Here is a 22,137-nt window from a genome sequence, read left to right as displayed (position 1 = left end):
ATCGCCGACGTTTCGAGAACCATCTCTGTCCTCATTTTCAAGGCTATTGACTATGTGGCTCGTTAGCCCGAGAAGACTTTATTAATTTACACCTGTTGAAATAGTTCTTTCAAAAAAATAATGCTCCATTGTAGTTTCATAGAGTTATCTTTCAATTTGTAGCACAAGACACTGATAAATTCAGCAGTTTGATGTTGTGCTACCGGAGGCCGTGTCGTCGGCGAAGCAAATTTACCGCTAACTTCCGACGAAGTGAAATTTCAGGTTCTCACGGCTGCGAGTTCGAAGATAGCTGTATTCTGGGTTGTAGCACCGTGTTGTCTAGTAGAAGTTTACCGACGTTTCAGAGGTCCTTGCTGCCTCGATTATCATCATCGCAATAACCCAGAAGACATTCATCCTCACTTCCACCTAGTTCTGAGGTTAATAACGCGTTCTGTTTTACCTCCACTCTCTATGCCTTTGTGCTTAAACAGAGAGATAACTTTACATTTGTAGATTGCATTTTGGAGCTGAATTTACTTAAGCGTTGCGATATATCAGAATATGTATAAAAAGTTAACTTCTAAATTAGACGTAAGTATTATTTGGTTGCGATATTGATTGTGTTTAGGTATAAGAACATATGCTAGTATACACATATAATTCTGTGTTCAGAGATAATTTTTAAATAATATATTTTATTTTGTACAGTAAGTTAATGAACTTGGTTTTAGATAAAAATTATGCAGTAAAACTTTCAGATTGCAAGAAATTGAACTTGAACTTTTATTTACATGTTAAATTAGTTAGTCGTTTTTACTAATGTTAGTTTTAAAATGTAATCAGTTTATTTTGTTACACAATTAAGCTTAAGTACATGTTATCACCAATGAATTAAAGGAGGTCACTATGAAATTATAAAATTATCATCATATGTAACGTAAGCGTAGTTTAAATAAATATAAAGCATATTAAAGGATAGAAAGCACACCTTCTACAAATTTGCAGTTTTTCCTAATTTCGTGCATTTCACGAACCAAATCATTCAAAGTACAGGTCTAATGTTACAGTTACAAAGGCATATACTGCTTACAGGATTAATTACATTTTATAGGGTTTTACTATTCAAATTGGCATTAGCAGTCGATTGGAAGAGATAGACAGATATCGATTACTGAATGTAGCGCAGGTCGTGAGCTCACGGTTGCCAGTGGCAGAATGAGAGAATGAGTGGTCTTGTGAGGACTCGAAGGAACACTTATGCATTAAGAGAAGGCACACGACACGTGGATCGTATTTAAACATATTTATGATTGATACGGAGTTATAAATAATCATTACGTGCATTTACATAGGGGGAGTTTGTTAAATGCGATGTAACTTTATTTCGCGTACGTATTGAAGTAACAAAAATGTGCGATACGAGATTTAAGTTGAACTCTCCACATTTAATATCAAAAATAAGTGTAAAGGTTGATTATTAGCGTATATACGGCGAGATACGTCTCGAAACTATAAAAAGATGTTATTTGATTTAATCTGGTTGGTAGAAGGATCTTCCTTCTAGAAGAAGTAAACATGTTATACAATTTAACAAGTTCTTCTTAGCAGTTTTGCATAGTTTAATCCATTTTCAAAATATTAATGCGATTTGTAGTTACGTCTACTTCAATTTGTATGTTGATAGGATTAATATGTGCGAGCGTGCGCTTATTCGTATGTATTTGAACTGAATGTCAAACCGGGCAATAATATTATAATATCGTAATATAAAAGCTTTGCAGGAAGTGTTGTGGAATTACATGCTACAATTCTTACTAATGTGTGAAAATTCATACTAAAACTAGAATTATTTATAAAACGTACACATATCGGTTATTGACGTATTGATTATTTACTTAATTTGGAATTAGTTCGGACATTTCTTCGGGAATAAGCATTCTGTTGGTATTCAGTTTAGTGTCATATCCATTATTGTGGATTTTTAAGAAAATACTTTAGTTGTCCAAATAGTGCCTCCAAAATGTTATTTGTATCTTAACGTATTATTTTTTTAAACATTTAATATTTTAGCTTACTTTCAGTAATCTTCACTTAAGTGATAAATGTGACTTTTCAAATTTTACAACTTCCTTCAAAACTCATCTATTACTTAATTTATATTTATATGATTTTGTGCCATAAGTTCTTAAAACCCCAACATTTAATTTTTATACATTTGAAAGATAATATATTGTTTAACATTTAAAGTAAATTAGTTACATTAGACTGTGATTTTATGTGATAAGTCAGAAAGTTATAAAGTGATATAATAATAAAACTTGCCAATTCATGAAAGTAAAAGCACCTTTTCTGAGGGGAATATTACGCTGGAGGTACAACAACTTTTAACATGCTAGCTACTTCTCAAATGTTCCCTAAGTTGGTATTTATAGGAGCTGGTCAAAACGTCGTCCGTTTTTTGTTTTTCTTATTTCCACATAAACATACATTTGATACAATTACGTCACTCTCATTATGACATTCAGCGAATAATACATTCAGGAAATCATTAGCGAATTAAGCTGTGCGAAGGCAAGTTTTATACAAACGTGCAAACATTTATAAAACATTATTTTACATTTATTTTAAATTACTAAGCGTTTCTTTATAAAATAGTGGGCCATTAAATTCGCTTGTTGCCAGAGTTTTCTATCTATCTTTTCTTTCTGCGGCGTGTTAACACGATACTAACGGCACTACGTGGAGACAGTGTTTAGCGTACGATCACAGGAATAGAAGAGAGATAATGTAGTTTGTTCCCATCAGAATTTATCACCGTATAATGTGTATAAAATATAAATTGCCGTCATTTTAATTGAGTTTGCCCGTGACTTGCACTGTGTACTAACAGGACGTCACGCTTCGCTGTTTAAATGAATAGAGTATTATATGTCCTCGCACTTATACGTATGTAGCGTGATTGAATTTATATATAATTATATCAGTTCACTAATAATTATTACAGATATATAAATTTTGTTTTGATTAAGTCCAAGCAACGCTCTTTACTTGTTGCTTTGAAATAAAATAATTTCATGAGTTGGGTTTAAATTGAAATAGAAAATTTCGGACAAGATTTTGTTTTGAGGCTTGCAAGTCTAATTTTCTAAAATTTACTCTTTAAGCACATCTCTTGAGAGAGAAGTACACCAATAAATACCCACTACTCTTTGTGTTTGTGTTCAGAACCCTGTTGTACAATGAAACGAACAGTTTCAAAAACCTATTGTTTGTTAACGTAATGGAGGCTAAGAGCTCGCTCTGCAGTATATGCTGCCTTTTATGTGCACATCAGTCGAGTTTACTGATACAGAACTCGTAATGTTGAAAGGTTTTCGAACGATGATTTGTGGCAGAAATTCGGTAGGCTAAAATGTAATGTGTGGAAAATGATCTTATGTGGTATTTAGACAATGATATATTGCTTACATAAATCCTCAATATGAGGAAATGTAATTTCATAGTTTATTAATTATATTAAGTGAGTGTGTTATATTAATAGCATCGTATTCTTAAAAGCAAACAATAAAAAATTGTGTACTCATTATTGATTAAAATAGGTTTGTAATATTTAGGCTAACTTTATTTTAACTAAAATAATCATGCTTTTATCTTGCAACATTACAGATTTATGCTAAACATATATAATGAAATGTAGTTCGTGTTAGGAATCTTCAGCCCTAACTTGTCTTTGTGCATAATCAAGCATGAAAAACATTAAACATTAATACTTTCAAGTCAAAATAAGCATAATGCAACTCCACATAATATCTCCAGCATGTAATTAGACGTAGGTTTAAAAGATATTCTCATTTAAATTCCCAGTCTCGACTTACTTGAGTTACTCATGTCTGCAGTGATGTCAGTAGATGGAACTACAGACTGCCAGGAACTTGTCTCCTTGCAATTCATTCATGTCCTTGTGTTTGTTCATTTTCGCATTTGTTCTTTGTGCCTTCACAAATTACACAGAGTGTATATGAGCAATCAGATATTTTCTTAATTACAATTAAGACATTAAAAAATTGTAAATTTCAGGTTTTGGTCCCGTCTTCGTGATCACTTGTTTATTAATTCACACACAAAGGCATAGGGTCATGTTCTGACCACGAAATATTTAACATCCGTTCACAAATTTGCCGCCGAGCACAACACAGATTAACATAATAAACACACACATTGCATCGTTCTTGAGAATAGAACGCGATATGTTAAAACGGAAATTGTAACTTGCAAAGATGTGTTGCTTCACAAAGCTATTTTGACTTCCAGATTAATTGTTAGTATTGAATACGCACTTAACTTCGTAAATCCATGAGCGGTGACAGTCATTGAACTGCAGTGTTGCTACATTCCCTTTGGAACGTGATCAACAAGAAATAAAATAAACCTCAAATTTTACAAATAAAATAAAGGAAAACCAATTTTAATAGTCATGAATTTAACCGTAATAACTGACCGGCTGTACTAATCATCGGTATTATTTTAAATTATGTATTTTTCCGACATTTCGTAAATAATGTTGGGTATGTGTTTGTGAAGACATAAATTTGTTGTTACATTACACTTCCATGCAGAATAAATAACTCAACGTTTAGCGGTCATTAAATACATTGATTTAACTGGGTACCTGGAGAATTCCATGATCATTATAAGGTTACTATTAATGTGAGCATCTTAATTAGTATTCGCACAACCCCTTCTAAATAGGGAATGCTTAAAAACTCAATTGCTTCATTCACATAAGAAAAACACATCATTATAGCTATTATTATTGTGTTTGAAAATTTTTAGAAAAATAAGAGTCAGGTAGTCATATACTTGCCTGCAGTGTTAATTTTTGACAGGGCCTGCAAGTTTTATGCTCCTTTTTAATATATGTTGATCAGTTAAACTATAAGAATTACTTTCTCTTTGGCGTTATAATACTGTGAAGTTCACAGTACCATTTACATTTCAGAAAGTTTAATACTGGTTTACTTTTGTGTTGTAAAAATGACAGCCATAGTAGCATACCCGCCTTTAGGTAGGCAGATCCATTCAGAATATCCACTATTTGTAGCCATAGGCAAACAAGATAGATATTTCTGTACTCAAGAGAATTTTTGATAATGAAGATACATATTAAAATGAATATTCTATCGGCCATGAACAGAACTTATACCAGCTTTAATTTCTGTACTTACATTATTAAATTTTATGTTAATTTCTGTTAATATTTAATCCTCCATTCGAAGCTCAAAGGGACTGTGCCAGCTTTGAAGTCTGATGAAAAGCAATCACACGCTCTCATTTTTGTATTATATTGAACTTAAATTACAACCGGCAGAGATGCTTATATAATTTCAGCAACTGTTGGCACTAACTGTAAACAGACGCTGTTGCCGATTATTGGGCAACTCTGACAGAAATTATTGGCACGCGTTTGACTGTTCCGTGATGAAGGAACTTCCCGTTTGCTGCAATGGGAACACGATTGACAACAAATTTTAGTGGTTATTTGTTCAAATTCACGTTTAGCGTTGTAACATTTAAAGCGGGTGTAATTGCACTTGTAGGAATGCTGAAAATCTCCAGAAGGAAGGGATAGGTGACGGTCATAGCTGCCACGTATAGAATACGACTGATAACAGATATAATTTGCGCTTTGAGGAGCCGATGACGATCTTTGTGTTGAAAATACACTGTTGTCACAGAATGAGCTCGTGTGACAAAAGAGTTGATTGGCAGTCTGAGACTTCTGCCGGCCTGCGTCAGATGTGTGTGTGTTTTTACAGCACACTGGACCATGTTGACACCAACGTCGCGCTGTGTTCGGTGAGTTCTGTTGCAGCATCATCCCAGGATATCCTCTACTGCCACAGCAATTACAGAAGTTGGCTACGACGCTGCCTGACACATCACGTGTGGATCTGTTGTTGCTTATGAAGGCGCTGCGGCTACGGCGAAGTGGCCTGGGCTGGATGGTCACAACGCGTCCGGTCTGTCAGCCGGAGTGCCTCCAATTCTAGGCAATTGTGACCAGGTGTTCTGGTTCGGGTGACCAGCAGTTGTCCGACAACCAGCAGCCTATGACGACGGTCACGAATCCTATCAGGAGCGCCAGAACGATGTACGGTTCGGCGTTACCTGCACAGATCCGAACATTGTCACGTCTTATTCGGCTAAAAGAAAGCGTGTTAAAACGCGCATGAGATTTTTGGATTTGTTTCTGCACCCATTTTAAGTTGATTCTCTTATTGTACTTATAGTTCTCCTTACTCTCCTAAATATTAAAGCGTTTGAGACAGAACTTAGAACTCGAAAATGAATAATATTTTGCCACAACATGGCCTGTTTAGAATTTTAGTTTCTCACGGCGTTCAGTATGAAGATGGCTGTCTTCTGGTTTGTAGCGCCGTGTAGTCTCGTAGAAATGTATTGATATTTAAGAGGTGCTTACTGCTTTCATCATCAGGGCCCCGATAATGTCGGCAGTAAGCACTTCTGAAACGTCGATAAACGTCTACCACTTGTAAGAAAACGCCTGAATAAAACAATTATATTTTCATTGTCTCCATTTAAGACCACGCTCGAAATCTTCACTACCCTGGGAACCTCAAATCCCGTTTCCATTCATATTAATTTATTTATTTAAATTAAAATAGTTCCCCTGTATGATGCAGGGTCATCGTGTTAATAATATCTGTATAACACTCTGGCCGGATTGATTTGTAGTGGCAGTTTCCGGCTCGTGGATATTAGTTTCTGTCCATCTGTATAATGTATTTGCTGATTGTAGTATCTGTTCTGTCAACATCAATTATTCATGTGAAATAAATGAACACTAAGACCATTGAGAGGTGAAAAGAGTGCACATTTTTACACTGGACGCATTCCTTCCGCTGTCGTAACTAAACTGCGCAGAGAGGAGAATCTCATTCGTTTCTGATACTCATTTTCGATCTCCATCTTTTCTTTTCACTCGGATAGAATTGACCGTAGTCTGCAGTTTATTCCGCCATTTTCACTGCATGCATTATTTAGCGACATGTCCATTACGGTCTGATACAGACCCGGCACAGTGTTTTGCTTGTGTGTTATCAGGCCTGCATACTAGATTTTCTGGGACTCGCAGTTGAAAGGGAGGGGGGTGTGCGGAGATCACCAAACGTGGAATTGCATTGTTTATGACCTCAATGTTACGTCTTTTCTGCTTGGTGACTGATAGTCCTGTGTGGTTTATTGATGTTCTAGATCAACGGTACTGTTCGCTTCAAAAGAAAGTGATCATATGTCAAATGTGATGTATCATATCAGTTTCCATATCAACTATAATGAAGTAAAAAGCGTCCAGTGACATCACAAGCATATTCCAGCCTCGTTTATAAATGACATACTTAATTAATGAACTGTTCTCTTGGAAAATTTATATCTGATGATTGTGTTTTGTGAAACGGAAGGACATAAAGTAGCTCTGAAAATGGATGTTAATTATTTGTTCAGAATTCTTTTCATATTTGTTATTGCGCGTAATTATTTAGTTGTCAGTACTTCTTCTTCGTATTCAACAATTCTTGGGGTCGAATCTCAGCCCTGAGTCTTTCTGTCGTGACAAAGTATTTTGGTAGTTTTCCTGTGTCATTCCAGTCAAATTAATTACGTTATTACCAGTCTTCTATGCGAAGATGTAGGGTAATGACACTTGCAACCTACAACTTAACACGTAACAAAATGGCTGTTTCTTCTTACCCAGTGGTGTTCTGCTCTTCCACAGGCGGTTAATGGGATAGGGGTCGCCTCTTCCTTTGCCCTTCTTAATGTTGCCACCACCTGGGCCTGGGGTACTAGGTGACCCCGCCTGGGGCTGTCCGTGTTGGCCTTGTGGGGCCGGAGATCCACAGACTGCAATTGTGAGAACCACAAACACAGAGAGAAAATAAACCCGGGAAAGAGTGGGTATGAGCATCATGTTACTCCGACATCGTAAGGAAAAAGCGTGGGTTGGGATTGTTTGAGAAACGGTGTTAAAGGGAATTGCTGATTATGACGTGAGAGAGAGGATGTAGCAGGATGCTTGAGAAAATTGCATGAGGAGCTTCATAATTTATATTACTGTTAAATATTATTGCGGTTATAAAATCAATAAGGATGACAGCGGGGCATGTAGCACGATATATTTATTCAAATATTTCCAAATTATCTCTAACAAATTGCATCTGATGAACTTAATGAATGCTCAATTGAATAAAAAATTTCTTGGATATTATCCATCGTCTAGTAAATATAAAACGTAAAACGACGTTTCGGAGATGGGACTCTATCTCCGTCTTCAGGTTCCTACACAGTTGGGCCCACTAGATAGAGCTAATCCCTATCTCCGGACCGGAGATAGAGTCCCATCTCCGAAACGTCGTTTTACGTTTTATATTTACTAGACGATGGATAATATCCAAGAAATTTTTTATTCAATTTACTCTTCACCATCGTCAAGAAGTTTTAGATTTGATGAATGCTTTTATTTATCTGGTAGAATCTATATCAAAGAGTGACAGATATAGCACATCTGCCTTACAGGACTGTCAGTCACAGAGCGACGGGTAGGATGTTTCTTATATGCAGCCTTACACAGTAGGCTGTACCGTAATACACTACGGTTCTCAGGTTACGCGTCCTTACAGTCGACGTCGCCTGGGAAGTGCTGTCTGCTAGTGCAAGTGACGGCACTTGTCTGCCTCCGCCTGAAGCCTCCTCCTTCCTGCCTGTCACTAATAGCTCCTGCAGAGTTTCTTTGATGACGTTTTCTGTGCTCCCTAAGGAAAGTCATCAAGTTGTCCCGGGATTCCCCACACCTTACTTTGGCGGCACGCGGACTCACCTTTCAAGAGTTGCTATGGACATGTACTGTTGAGGTATAATACTTGATTTGAATCTCGGCTGATGTGCTGTGGTTTTTCCCTAATCTCTCCGAGAAAATGTTGGAATATTAATACATTAGAGCAGGTAACTACTTCCATAAGTCCTTACTAGCCATATCGTGTTCGATATTAAGTAACCCTATCAGTTGAAACAGCAGCAGTAAATAACAATGGAAAGGCGTGCTCTTTGGAGTCCAATCCGACAAAGGCATGACCAAGGGGGTGGGAAATCAGGGGTAGCAAGCGGTTATGACGTAGTTGAGCGAACAGAAATTGTCTGGAGTGAGTGAGGAAGACGATGAAAACTTCAGTTAAGGTAGCCAATGTAAGGGCATTGATTTGAACTCGGTACCTCCAGAATACGACGCAGGAGTGTCAACCCTCTCAGCCGCGATATTTGATCATTCTGTGCCCAGTAACAAATCATCGCTCAGTTTAATAAGGTTTGGTGCTATTGTATAATAACGGCGTTCAGAACGTTATGTGGGTCCTACTGGCAATTCAGACTTGTTTCAATTATTAGAGACTGGCGTTTTTTCTCTCGCTGAAGAAAATAAAACTATGTAAAGGAATGGTCGGGTAATAAAGGTGAATAAGACGACCTTCTATGTAATGACAGCTTTGCTAAAACCCACCTCGTTCGTACACTGTTTCATACGAAGAAAGGGAACAGAACATAATTACTTTTTCGTCACGGTGTCATCTGTTTGTCTGTGTGCATGTTGATTGCTATGGAAAATGTTCTTTTTATGGGCGACAACATACTTCTTGTCGTGTTGAAATTAAAAGAGAAGGGCGACTATAAAACAACGTGTTCGCCCTTACTAGACGCGTTCGGGAGAAGGAATTATAAAAATTCCAAGACCCATATTTTTTACATATTCGTAACAGGAAATACGAATATATGGCTAATAAGAAAGAGGGTAGAAGTGGCTGTAAATACAGATGATTCACTCAAAATGTGCATCGGTCTCTAGTGACCGCATCCTTTTATATCATATTAAATTTCATAATTTATAATCCCACCATTCGACGTTTGCAGTTAAAAAGTTTCATTAAACACCCCAGAAAACTACCAACAGTTTTTTGCTGTTGATACATTTTCACCACTCCCATTAACACTTGATCACAAGAGAAGACTTGAACATGAGAGAAATGTAGAAGTGGCGGAGAATGTGAGAAACGCTGTAATTTGTTTTAAGCCCTATTTTAGTAGATAAATATCCTTAAACCACATGTAGATTGATTATGGTATTAAACAGGGGATACGTATTTGTAGGACGTGGCGTAATTTCCACGTATAAGCTTTTTCGCCAACAGGATAACTTATAGTAGCAACGAACTTAAATACATCTGTGAACTCTACTCTGTAACAATTGTAAATCCCTGGAGTACCAACTCGTCGGCTGTGTTTCGCCCATCGCACTCTTGCGACTCGATCTTTATGACGTGTACAATTACAAACGAAAGAGGAATATTCGATAAGTACGTTGAATGTTAGTGGCAAGGAACAGAAACTGTTCCCGCTAAGTAAGTGTATTAAATCACTCTGCTCCAGGTTTCACATCGTGTGCTAATTTAATTTTCCTCGTTGTCTAGACCAGTGGTATTCAACCTGGGGTACGCGAAGACATCTTAGGGGGTACGTGAAATTTAAACAAATATATATTTTAGTTTATGATAAATACTGAATAATCAGTAATGCAATTGATTTAATTTATTTTAGATGTAGATTATATACTATGTATAACTTGAATTATACACCAATAACTTTGGGGGTACAAAGTTGAAGAGAAATTATATCTGGGGGTACGCGAACAAAAAAGGTTGAATACCACTGGTCTAGACTGCACAAAATCCATAAGATGTTTCTTGCTGAGGATTTATGAACACGTAACAATAATTACAGGATTCCAGATAGTCCATAGGTACAATATTTACTATAGAGATGTTTTCCCAACACTAGTCGATTTTAGTTAGGATTTCTGTGTGCATTGTTTTAATTAAAACATAAACTAGTAAAGGTATTAGTTAGATTCCCCAGAGTGTGAATATTCCATATTTACTGTTAGTATATCCCAGATCAATAGCATTGGCGATTATTATTATTATATGCAAATGAATTGAATTTCTCACCTAGACTTATATGCACGTAAATCTACAAACGAACAGCTCTGTTCATCTGTAGCAATCAGAGAGGCTTCTCACTGTGCACTTTTCTCCAACCCCGGTAATCTTGGATCTAAACATTTTCTTCAGCACCCTGTTTTCAGCCACGTACATTCTGTGTATTCTTCCCTTAATGCAAGAGACCAAGTTTCACACCCATGCAAAATAGAAGTAACTTCATTAAATGCTACCAGGGATTCTTACCCCAGACTAAAGTAACAAGAGGCTGAAACTGGCCTTTCATGCGCTTCTAACGCCAAGATCTAGCTTACGTGGATCTTTATATTATAGCTCCTGCACACGTTTGTGACGCGGGGTTTAGGCATAGGGCAACATTTACGTTTCTGTGTGAGTTTCAGATTTCAGAGCTTCAAGTCGTTCTAACACAGGCATGCACGTTTTCGTAAACATTTGTGCGTGTGTTTGTATATCACTTTAAATCTATTAACACATAATCTGCAGTTTCATATTGAAAGTTGTCTGAATGTTTAAATATATATAATGAGATTTTAAACGAACCATTAATTATTAGAAGGATGATCAAGCAGGCTGTGAACAGCCGCTTCATGACGTCACCAGCCGACAAACCAATCAAAAGACGTACTGTTTAAGTTTCGTAGTGTATCTACACCAGCGCTACCTGGAGGCCATCTTGGAATTCGTAATGTCCTCGACAGTCTGGGAAGATGGTCCTGAAAAGCAACATTTGTTTTTAATTTAAATACGGGACTGAACACAAACACTTCAGTGTTTGTCACACAATTAAAATCACTCTTTAGGAATGTAATTATTTTATTGTTATTATTTTAGAAGATGTGTATTTCATAAAAAACATCTGTGTATTCGTTTATTGTATAATTTTATACTTTTTATTTTAAAGATTCATGTTCATATTGTCGGCTGAATTCATAATTTAATTATTGAAAAATTAATTGTGAAGTTAAATGTGTTTAAAATTTACTCACTAGATGGCAGGTGATGGCATTCTGGAGAATTGGATTTATCTCACAGACAGCTGATGTAGATGGCATATTGATTGAGTTGAATCATTGGAGAAGCGAGTGAAAAACCGCGATGAATAGTCCAAAAACTTATATATTTTAAAATCACAGTCTTTTGGTTAGATTCTTTACTGTAGTGTTCGATTATTAATGTATTCATATTTTAAATGCTTTAAAGTCTTAAGGCCCATCACCCGTACCTGAAAAGTAACAGAAAAGATTGAGTTTTAATTCGGTATAGAATTTCTTACCGAATATTTGTCATTAAGCATGTTTAATAATAAACATTTGTTTTAAACATATACGATCTTCTGTCTAAATTTAATAAATGATCGAAATATTAAATGTACGATTGAACGCGAAGTAAAGCAGACGTCCGATGTAACGAAGTAATACATATAGACACTCCAGAGGGGAACTGTTAGAATTTCTTCACATAACTTCGGAATTTTTATTAAATATTTTTAAATGCATTAATATTCGAGGCTCATTCTGGCGTGGGTTTTTTGCTTCCAAAACCAAAGTTTCAGACATCACAGCGTCCAAACAAGTGGTTGTAATTAAGCAATATATTGAAGAAACGGGATCGATTTCAAAATATGTTTTCACTTAATAAAATTGAAATGGCCCTAAATATATATTAGGACCATTTCAATGCTGACACTCTGTCTCACTAATATCTGCTTTTATTCGTACTCATCGCCCTGATGATGGAGGCAGAAAGTACATCTGAAACCTTGGTAAACTTCTACCAGACTACTCGGCGCAACAATCCAGAAGACAGCCATCTTATGCCACGAATATCTGGTAAGGGATTTGTGTTATTCCGTGCAAATTATAGGCGGTGATTGGCAAACAGTACAGGTCTCTTGCTTATTCTCACAGTTAATGCTCAGCTACACTCGCGTGACATTTGTAACACAAACTTCTCGCCCAGTAAATGAAACAACCCAGGAAACTTTCTGGCATTCTGAATCCAGTTTAATACTGAGTATGGCAGAATGTACGTATGACCTGCATCCGCTTCAGCGGGACTGAACACTAGCTTTTCCTGTGAATAATAAAAACTAATAATTGCTTATTTAAACTTAATTTCTATAAAAGCACAATATTGGAAATCCCTCGGTGCTGTTGGGCAAAGGTATGTTCTGTTATGGTTGCGTCTGGCGTTTTTGTGCTCGTTCTACGTTTCAATTCTGAGAGGCACACTTAAAAACTAATAATTGCTAACAGTGCATTGTTTCGCATTATAATGCCATACTACGTACTGTATTCAGTCAGTATGATACGTTAGAGTCTGAATTTATTTCCTCTACCTCGTGTGTTTGTGATATCAGTTCGTGTGTTTATGGCATATGCAAACAAACTTTAACACACATTTGGATACAATATTTATTTGTTTATTTGCATTACATACTTGCAGAACCAAAATGAAACTAAATGCTTCTACAGTTTTTATGGAAGGAAATTGCTAAAAGCAAATAATATGGGAACTCCAAATTGGAACAGTTTTCACAGTGGTAAAATATTTCTGTGTATCTTGTTTAGTTGTAAAATATTATTTGTATAATTACAGTTCATAAACAGGTCGACTTTCTTTCGTACGTTAACATATATATATATATATATATATATATTTAAGTGGACAGTTGAAGTTGTAATGAGAAAAGGTGAAATATCAGATATAAGTTAAAAGTTACTGTTTTATAATAATAACAAATTGTTGTTGTGTGACAGAATGTTATACGAAGATGGCTGTCTTATGGGTTGTAGCGCCGTGTAGTCTGGTAAAAGTTTACGAAAGTCATCGCCCTGATGACGGAGGCAGAACGTTGGTAAACTTCTACCAGACTACACGGCGCTACAAACCAGAAGACAGCCACCTTTCGACTCACCGCCTCGAAAACCTCAAATCCCACTTAGGATTCTATACGTCAATCTCGTATTCTCTTAGACTATGGATCTCCATAGTTTGGTGAGTCTGAGGCAGAATCTCTATATCATTTATAAAAAACTGTAATTACCAGTGCAGGATTCTTAATGAGCTTTTTATTTCCTTAATCCTCATGACCAAGATGAAGAACTATTACCCATTCCAATTTAAGCATGCTTAAATGATTGATTTATCAATTATAGCTGTTTGGGGAAGGGGCAATTTTTAGACAGACAATTCTTTCCACTTCTGCTATCATTTAAATTAAGAATATTAAAGAACCTAAATTCGGACGGAAGGGATCAAGGTAGACATTCGATGCAAATGAGAGCACAGCCAATTGCCCCAAGGCAATCTTGGTTTTTGCTTAAAAGACACGTGCACACAACAATTACGGCAACAACAACCAGAAGTGCTATGATAGCTATAGTGGCAGCTGACAGCTCATCAGAATCTTCCGCGTCAGACTCGTCGTTGTGATCTCTGTCCTTTGTAGCGCTCACGGTTTTCATTTCATTTCTGTAATTGCAATTCGTGCTCTCAAAGAATATCAACCAGTCTGTTTTATGGTCATTTTCAGAGTTTACTTCACATGTCATATTTTCAAATTTGATTTTTTGCGCCAGGAACGATATATATATTTCTTTTAAGCTACAGTGGCATGGAATAGGATTATTTTCAAGATTTAATTCCATCAGGCTTTTCAGAGAAACAAACATATCTATGTCAATAGAGTGTAAGTTGTTGTAACCAATATTCATTATTTTAAGATTTGTTAACGAATTTAAAGAATCCCTACTAAAGTAAGTTATTTTATTATGCTGCAAATATAGTTCTTTTAAGTTAGTTACGCCATATTTTATGGTGGTTTGCTCTATCCTGGAAATGTTGCAGTAACTGAGGTCAAGGACTTTCAATGAGTTTCCACTGAACATCAAACCATTCTTTAATGACAGAAATCTGTTATTTGCAAGTGACAGTCGTGACAGTTTCGGGGTAAATAAAAATGTTTCAGGGTAGATGAATTTGATATTGTTCCAAGAGATATTAATTTCTCTGACACGATCCTTTCCCATAAAAGCAAGTCGGTCGATACTATCGATAACACTGTTGCTGATATCGATAACCTCGGCCGACCTATTCCACAGGCTGTAGCGCTTTACACTAGAAATTGTGTTGTGGGACACGTTCGTTGCCTGCCAGTAGTCAGCAGGAAACGTTGTAAGTGAAGTATCAGGGCTCTCTACTCTTTCTTCTGAAGAACAATTGCCGTGATTAGGACATTTTGCTGTCACTTGAAAAATAGAAAGGAAAAGAGCTAAAATAATGTATGACATGATCCTCTTGTTATTTACAGCCAGTTCTTGTAACACACTCCAGCGAAAATATCTTGAAACAGTCCGGATAGATTATGTTGTAGATAGCCAAATCACCTTTGCTGCAACACTTCTTTTTTGTCCAAGGGAGTACAATTTACGAAACACAGTTCCTTGGAAAATGGGTTAATATCTATTATGTGATATTAAGTGAAATCATATCGTCACCGTCGCATTTAAAGTGTATAGGTTCAGTTACGCGAACTTGCTAAACTGTACTCAACCTTGCTAAATTTACACGTCTAGCCATAAAATAAAATATTTCTGCTTCTTTTCTGAAAACAATTCGAAGTATATTCTCTCCAAAAATGTGCCCCGTTTCATTTAATGAGTACTAAATCAGTGTCATTTGGGTGTTGCATTTTCTATTGGTCGTTCATTCACTTCTGGTTCGAGATGAATTATTCTCTTTAGACTTAATTCACGTGTTTTAAAGTTAAGTGTAGCGAACCTCCTGTACTTACTATCGTATGGTACACTTTTTAACGTCTTTAGTTTTTAACTGCATTTAAACCACAACACAACACTTTTCCTGCATTCAGGCCCACTGCACAATTTCACAGATCGTTCACTCTTCCGTGAACTCATAATTGCACTGACTGAAGTAGGTGTCGTTCATCTCACATTTCACTTCTTTGTAGCTGGATGAAGAATAATTTTTGTTTCCCCACGAACCTATAACATGAATTGCTAATGCGTCTTCGGTTACAGAAAGTGCACAATTTTGTAAAGTGCTTACATCAGAGTATTTTTTTTCTGGCCCAACAGATACTAAAACATGGCCTCCACAGAACTTCGTTTCCATTGTGTATTGTATCTCTGTTTTATCTCACCAGTTATCGCAATTCAACTTACTTTATGTCAAAGTCGAACCCTAAGGATAAGGTTTGTGATAACGATAAACGGTTATGCGGTTCCCTCATTTGTCTAGCAGCGTCAGGTCGGTTTCGTGCAAAACTTTCCAGAATGTAAGGCAATCCCCCTCCTCAAAACATAAATTTATGGAGTAATAATGATTCCACAGCCGTGTCTGATTTGTTTAAGATGCTGTTTGATGGACTTTAGAATCACATATACAGTTGATCTACGTTTACTTGTCGACACTACCCTTATCAAAAACTTTGAGCACTCACACTCCGTCCATTCTAGGTAGAATGGTAGTTTCGAAACACCTTATGTAGGCAACTTTGTGGACGCGTAGTCTTGTATATCCAACGAGATCTCTCATGTGGCGTTCCTGGTTTCAGGAGTTTATATTTTTAACAGTTTCATAGCAGCCTTCACGATACCATAGATTTGCATTTGTATATAATATCGTTTTAAACTGCCTTTCAACGAGGAAATTCCCGTTTAAGGGAATCTGTCACAGGTAGTTACGATTGAAAAGAGAATTACGTGTTCTTTCTGTTTATTTCTCACAAGCATAGCACGAGAGAATAAATGTTCTTTCTTCTGTTATGATGGCAGCAGCGCTGTAATGTCGTCTGTATCACCATTTCACGAAGTAAAGCAGTGAAGGAAATTAGTTACTAATTTGAAGTAATTTTATGTGCTTCATAGCTTTTAAGAATCATTTTTCTGTGTTTCTAGTGTTGAGTACCGGATTCTACACATTGTTTTGGTGTGCTATTTATAATAAAAATATCAGTCAGGAAAATATCGTTTTGTCTGGCAGCCATCTTAATTATATGAACCCCGTGTTAAGTTTGTCATGATTTTGTGAAGGTTGTCAGAAATACGTTTTTCTAATACGGAAGATTATAAATAAAAAGAATAACGAGAAAGTATTACCGCACACAACTATAATAAAGCGATATTGCAATTAATTCGTGATTCAGAAAAATCCTTATTCTTGACAAAGAGACAGTCGCCTTTCGAAAACTCATTTATCTCTTATTTTGTTCAGTGTGTGCATATACGGGTTCTATACCGAGAAGGGTATTAGAATTAAAGTAGCGATAAAGGAGAAGCAAGGAACGACCCAGTAGACGACGGTTCAGCCAACCAGAAGACGAAACGCTGGCAAGAAATCGTAAATTGAGGACCGAACACTTTTCGAGCTCGTATAAAATAGAAGAAGGAGGAAGAGAAGACGAAGAGGAAATTGAGGTTTTACGTTGACTACCGGAATGTAGAAATTACACCAATGGAGTGGCTTAAATAACACATTCGTAAGACCAAGTAAGAACGGATAATCAAATTTCCAGCATTATCTTATTGTTTTTTGTTTTATCCAAGTAGCTGGTAGAAATTAAAATGAAACCTTCGAAAGAAGTCGGCCACCTGTTGTTAGTATCGGTGATAACGTCCGTCCGTGCGTGTGCGAGCCTCGGCAGAGGTTGGCGTTCGCTTATATCGAGCGGCTTGGCTCAGAGCACAGTCCATTTGTAGATTCGCTCTGGGGTCTCGTACCTACCTCTACAGACGAAAAATATTCGCTGTTTCACTGCCAGATATGGGGATCCGACAGTTGATTTAACTCACACCGCAAACAAGAAAACACCAGATTTCCGTCTTCTGGGTTGTTGCGCTGTGTAGTCTGGTCGATGTTAACCAACGTTTCAGAGGTCATACTGCCTCCGTCATCAGGGCGAGTCAGATAGGCAGTATGACCTCTGAAACTTTGGTTAACATCGACCAGACTACACAGCGCAACAACCCAGAAGACGGAAATCTTCATACTAAGAATCGCCCTGATGACGGAGGCAGTATGACCTCTGAAACGTTGGTTAACATCGACCAGACTACACAGTGCAACAACCCAGAAGACAGAAATCTTCATACTCACCGCTGTAAAAACCTAAAATCTTACAAGAAAACACCAGCTTGCTCGCAGGTTCTCACACGTGATCTTTATGTACGAGGTTATGTTCGTAACCTTACAAGTAGGACTGAAATTGCAGCCATATGTTCGCTTATAAGTCTGGGAAGGACAAACTAGTTTGCCCCAGACTTGACATTCCTATGCCCTGAGACCAGGAGGAGATTTTATAAAGGTCAAAATTCTGAAAATTGTCCTGGCTTCTATTCCCAGCGATGGTGGTTTCTGTAGTTAGAAAACTAAACTCGATAAAGAAATGATGTCAAGACCATTGTTTACTTCGACGACGAGACTGGAGGAAAAGAAGCCACAACCCTGAAAGAAGTGTTTGGGTATTGACATCGAGGGTCGCCAAATACGTCATTGTCAACATTTCTTTCTCGCACTCCGCCTTGAACAAACCTAACCTAATTTAACGAAACCCGACCACGATCACGTGCCTCATGGGGAACACTGCTGTTATACAAATAGCACATATTAATGTTCAAATGTCACATATTTTCTATTTCTTGACTCATTGAACGCTGCCCCGGCGTTTTTTTAAGTATCTGAGTAAAACTACGAAGAGCTTTATCAGGCTGACATTCGATTCGTCAGTTTACAGTGATGCGCTGTCTTCATTGAGTTCCGTAGTCATTCTTATTAAGCGCTGTTGTGTTTCAGGCTTTGAAATGATTCACTGAAGCCAGTGACGTGATTGATGAGTTAAAGTGTGTGTCTGTCTGTCCCTTTGCCCTCGTCGTGAAAACTGGTTAGATATAGTAAAGGGAAGCTGAAATACATCGTATTCAGGAGGTCCTGCGTTTGATTCTCATCTCTGATATCGGCAATATTGAGTATATTTGTTCGTGGTTAGCCTCAATCGGTCAGGCTAAATGCTTATATATTAACTTAAAGCAGCCCACGGCCGCCTTTTTTTTTTTTTTTTGATTCATTTACAGTCATCCCATTCGACACGATGCAGTTGCTAAAACGCCGTGAAATAACGCACCGACGTGCTTTAGGATGCGTGTACGGTTCTGTATTGCGTCGTAGCTTTCAAAGGCTCTGCATCTCAGAATCCAGGGTTATGCAACGGCCTTGTTGAACTATAGACTCATTTCGGTAAATCAATATCATGATATACAGTGTTCTGCAAACGGTATTGTTAATTTCCAACGTTTTAATGAGCCTATGACGCCTTGTATTACTTGTCTCTTTGTCTGTACCTATGTATAGGCATCACTGCTTCTCCCGCCTAATTAATGTTTCCATTAATTAACATTATATTATGAGACTATACATCACACATCCATTTATGGGCCCCACGAGAGAATGTTTGTAATAAATATTATGATTTACAAGCTCTAACGTAAGTAGCAGGCGAGATTTACTGCAGGATTTAAAGTTATTTTTCAGTATCAAAAAACTAAAGTTGCCCCTGTGCTTAGGACGTTTAGAGACGTGGTGGTTAAGCACTACACATTCTGGATCTCGGATTATATGGTAGTAAGTAGACTGCTTAAAGCTTTAGCACCTGATAAAGAAACTCCTGTATCCATTTGGTGTGAGGTTCCGTAGACCTCAGAGCAGTTTCAGTCTGATGGAATTTATTCATAGACTCGCCTTGGTAAAACTCTCAGTTTCTACGTGTAGTACGTCACAGCATTTCGAACGGACGAACAAAGAGATTATAATTCATTCCGAATGTCTCAATCGCGCTACACTTAAAATCGTAAGATTTTTCGTGAATCTCGCAATTAATGTGGTGACAGCGTTAATTCATTATAACTGATTCGTAACTTTGTGATTGAATTATAAAAACAAATTAATGCTTGCGAGCAAAGAAATGTAATTGAAACATACAGCTGCATTACTCCAAACTCTCCCGTTATAGCGGGCAACACGGTAGGAAATAACGAATAGCCAGAATTTGACCTTTGACCTATGTATATTGCGCGTGACGTCAGAGTTGTCTAGGGCAAGTGGTATTTGTCCCCGCGCGCCATAGTATTTATGCTCGCGTCAGAAACTCCCAAAATTTGATTTTTTCCTCCGATGAATGCAGGGGTTTTTAAGAAATTTGTTTTTTGTATAGTCAACACTTACAATAGCTGTGTGTCAGTGGCACGTGGATAAGCTAGTTAAAAGTAGAGAGAATTTAATTTAATTTTCTATCCACTGCATCAAATTCCGAACTACTTGATCTAATAATTCAGTTAAAATGCGAGAAATCCTTTACGCTACAGTTCTTGGTTGTTAGGACACCGGCACTGAAATTACGTGCTGTATTACCGACAAATATATTTCTTATAACGAAGTAAGCTTAAAATTTATGTCTGCCCTTGTGCAAAACTGGTCGTTAAAATTTTCCATAAAAATTTTCTATAAAGAAACCACTGAAACCCACAGCGGCTTAAATGGGTCAACCCAGCAGTGAAAAGAGACATAACCGCTTGAATCATATAGTGTTTTCGCAACGTTATGTGTGTACTCGTAAAAACAACTCAAGTGTAAAATAACTTCAACTTATAATTCTGGATGCGAAAGATGTTAGTGAACTATAACGGTAAATAGTTATGTACGTGCCAATTATTCCTGTGGGAAAATAAATCAAGTTTTCTCAAAAGTGGATTTGTGAACTCCTTTGGTTTTGCCGTTTTCAGTTTTAGTGTAGATGAAAATAAACGACTTTGGAGAATCGTTGGATTATAGTGTATATATTTTACAGAAATCCAACATGAATTGAGTTTTGCGTTGGTGTATTTTTTCAGTGCATAACGTACAAAAAATGAGCTCGTATGAAATGTCACTGGATGCCGGACCGACATTGTTCTTCGAAAGTAAATTGAACTTGCCGTTTTTAGCAGAGTTCCAGTTTTGTTTATTCACGTGAAACACGCTGTTCGGAGCATTCCATCTCTTGCATCCCAATGGCCTCGCACACTGACCGACCAACTGCTCCTATTTAGTCCAGTTTGTCAAGCACACTTGTTATTTTGCAGACCGCTGTCACTGCGTAATGTTCAATGCTGGAGCATTTCAAGAGCCAATTTCCATCAAGTCTATTACCAGTTGGTGAAAAATTCATTACACTGAGCTTTATTTATGGCGGCAATGTAAATTTATAAATACCTGTGTTTATGTTCAGCTCTATTCGACAGTGGAAATTAACAGATCTTGAGAAAGAAAATAGTATTTTCTGTTCAAGTTTTAGACTACTTCTTTGCATGCATTTCTCGTTTCCATAATGCTACACAAAACCTGCCAGTCTTCTTCGAGCTGACAGGTGGAATGTATGAAGCTCTATTATGTAATCCCTCCTCATAAAATTTAGTAATTTGAGTGATTTCCGAGATTAAATATTCGGACGAGCAGGGGGGGGGGTGTAGATGCTTCCTTTCTATTACGTTCATTTCATGAAATTCGTGAGAGGAACGTATAAAGTTCTGAACACAATAAACGTTTTTACATCTTAATAAAAATTCTGTCAGATGTCGTATCCGTGTACTAGTAAGCTGCTTCCATTCGACACGGATACAACTGAGTGAACTGGCATGGATCTTGGAGAACTTAAAATTAACGTTCTTTTTGTAGAAACCCTTTAAAGAGCGTGTCAAAATGTGTGAGAAAAGGGGGGAATGTGCATTGTGATAGCCGTACTAGATGCCACGAATCTAACCGCGCCTTGGTGCTTTTCCTCCGCTCTCCCAGACGGAATAAATCCTTACCTTAAAACGCCAGGAAAGTGACATCTGATGCTGACAGACGTGTGAGGGGGTGGCTATATTGTTAGAATGTTACCAGACTTCGCTCATTCGGCCTTCTTTTAAGGGCATTATGAAAATGAAGATGTTAGAGAAGTAAGAAATACTCACAGCCAGTAAGTTCTCTTACTAAGATTTTACCCGTTTAATAGAACAGTCTAATAGCATTT

General features: G+C 37.2%; 3 protein-coding genes across 8 annotated transcripts in view; 1 reads left to right on the top strand and 2 right to left on the bottom strand.

Annotated features, from left to right (window-relative positions):
- LOC110832816 (uncharacterized) overlaps window positions 1–22,137 on the top strand; it is a 124,702-nt gene that overhangs the window by 72,145 nt on the left and 30,420 nt on the right. The window lies entirely within an intron of this gene.
- The window catches only part of LOC110832819 (uncharacterized), a 32,228-nt gene continuing 13,676 nt past the window's right edge, over window positions 3,586–22,137 (bottom strand). Inside the window, exons 3-6 of one of the 2 annotated variants that reach the window (XM_087356962.1) lie at window positions 12,056–12,291; window positions 11,610–11,782; window positions 7,756–7,908; window positions 3,586–6,153 (exon numbers count right to left, since the gene is read on the bottom strand). In XM_087356962.1, coding sequence (XP_087213088.1) covers window positions 6,032–6,153; window positions 7,756–7,908; window positions 11,610–11,658 — 324 coding nt within the window. In that variant the 5' untranslated portion in view covers window positions 11,659–11,782; window positions 12,056–12,291 and the 3' untranslated portion in view covers window positions 3,586–6,031. Of the gene's footprint in view, window positions 6,154–7,755; window positions 8,223–11,609; window positions 11,783–12,055; window positions 12,292–22,137 lie in introns of those variants that run through there. The other variant, XM_087356961.1, reaches the window with a different exon arrangement.
- LOC147872352 (CD180 antigen-like) lies at window positions 13,466–16,204 on the bottom strand. The gene has a single exon (XM_087357171.1). The coding sequence runs from the start codon at window positions 15,359–15,361 to the stop codon at window positions 14,327–14,329; it is 1,035 nt and encodes a 344-aa protein (XP_087213297.1). The 5' UTR covers window positions 15,362–16,204; the 3' UTR covers window positions 13,466–14,326.

This window comes from Zootermopsis nevadensis, unplaced genomic scaffold, assembly GCF_977971745.1.
Source record: "Zootermopsis nevadensis isolate Lab colony 2312 unplaced genomic scaffold, Znev_1.0 Znev_ptg000028l, whole genome shotgun sequence".
NCBI classification, from domain to species: domain Eukaryota; kingdom Metazoa; phylum Arthropoda; class Insecta; order Blattodea; family Termopsidae; genus Zootermopsis; species Zootermopsis nevadensis.
Note: the sequence above shows the minus strand (reverse complement) of the source record. Positions and strands in the feature narration are given on the sequence as shown.

What these genes read in the sequence shown, in the direction of transcription:
- LOC147872352 (XM_087357171.1), bottom strand. Translation starts at nt 15,361, where the DNA reads ATGTCATACATTATTTTAGCTCTTTTCCTTTCTATTTTTCAAGTGACA.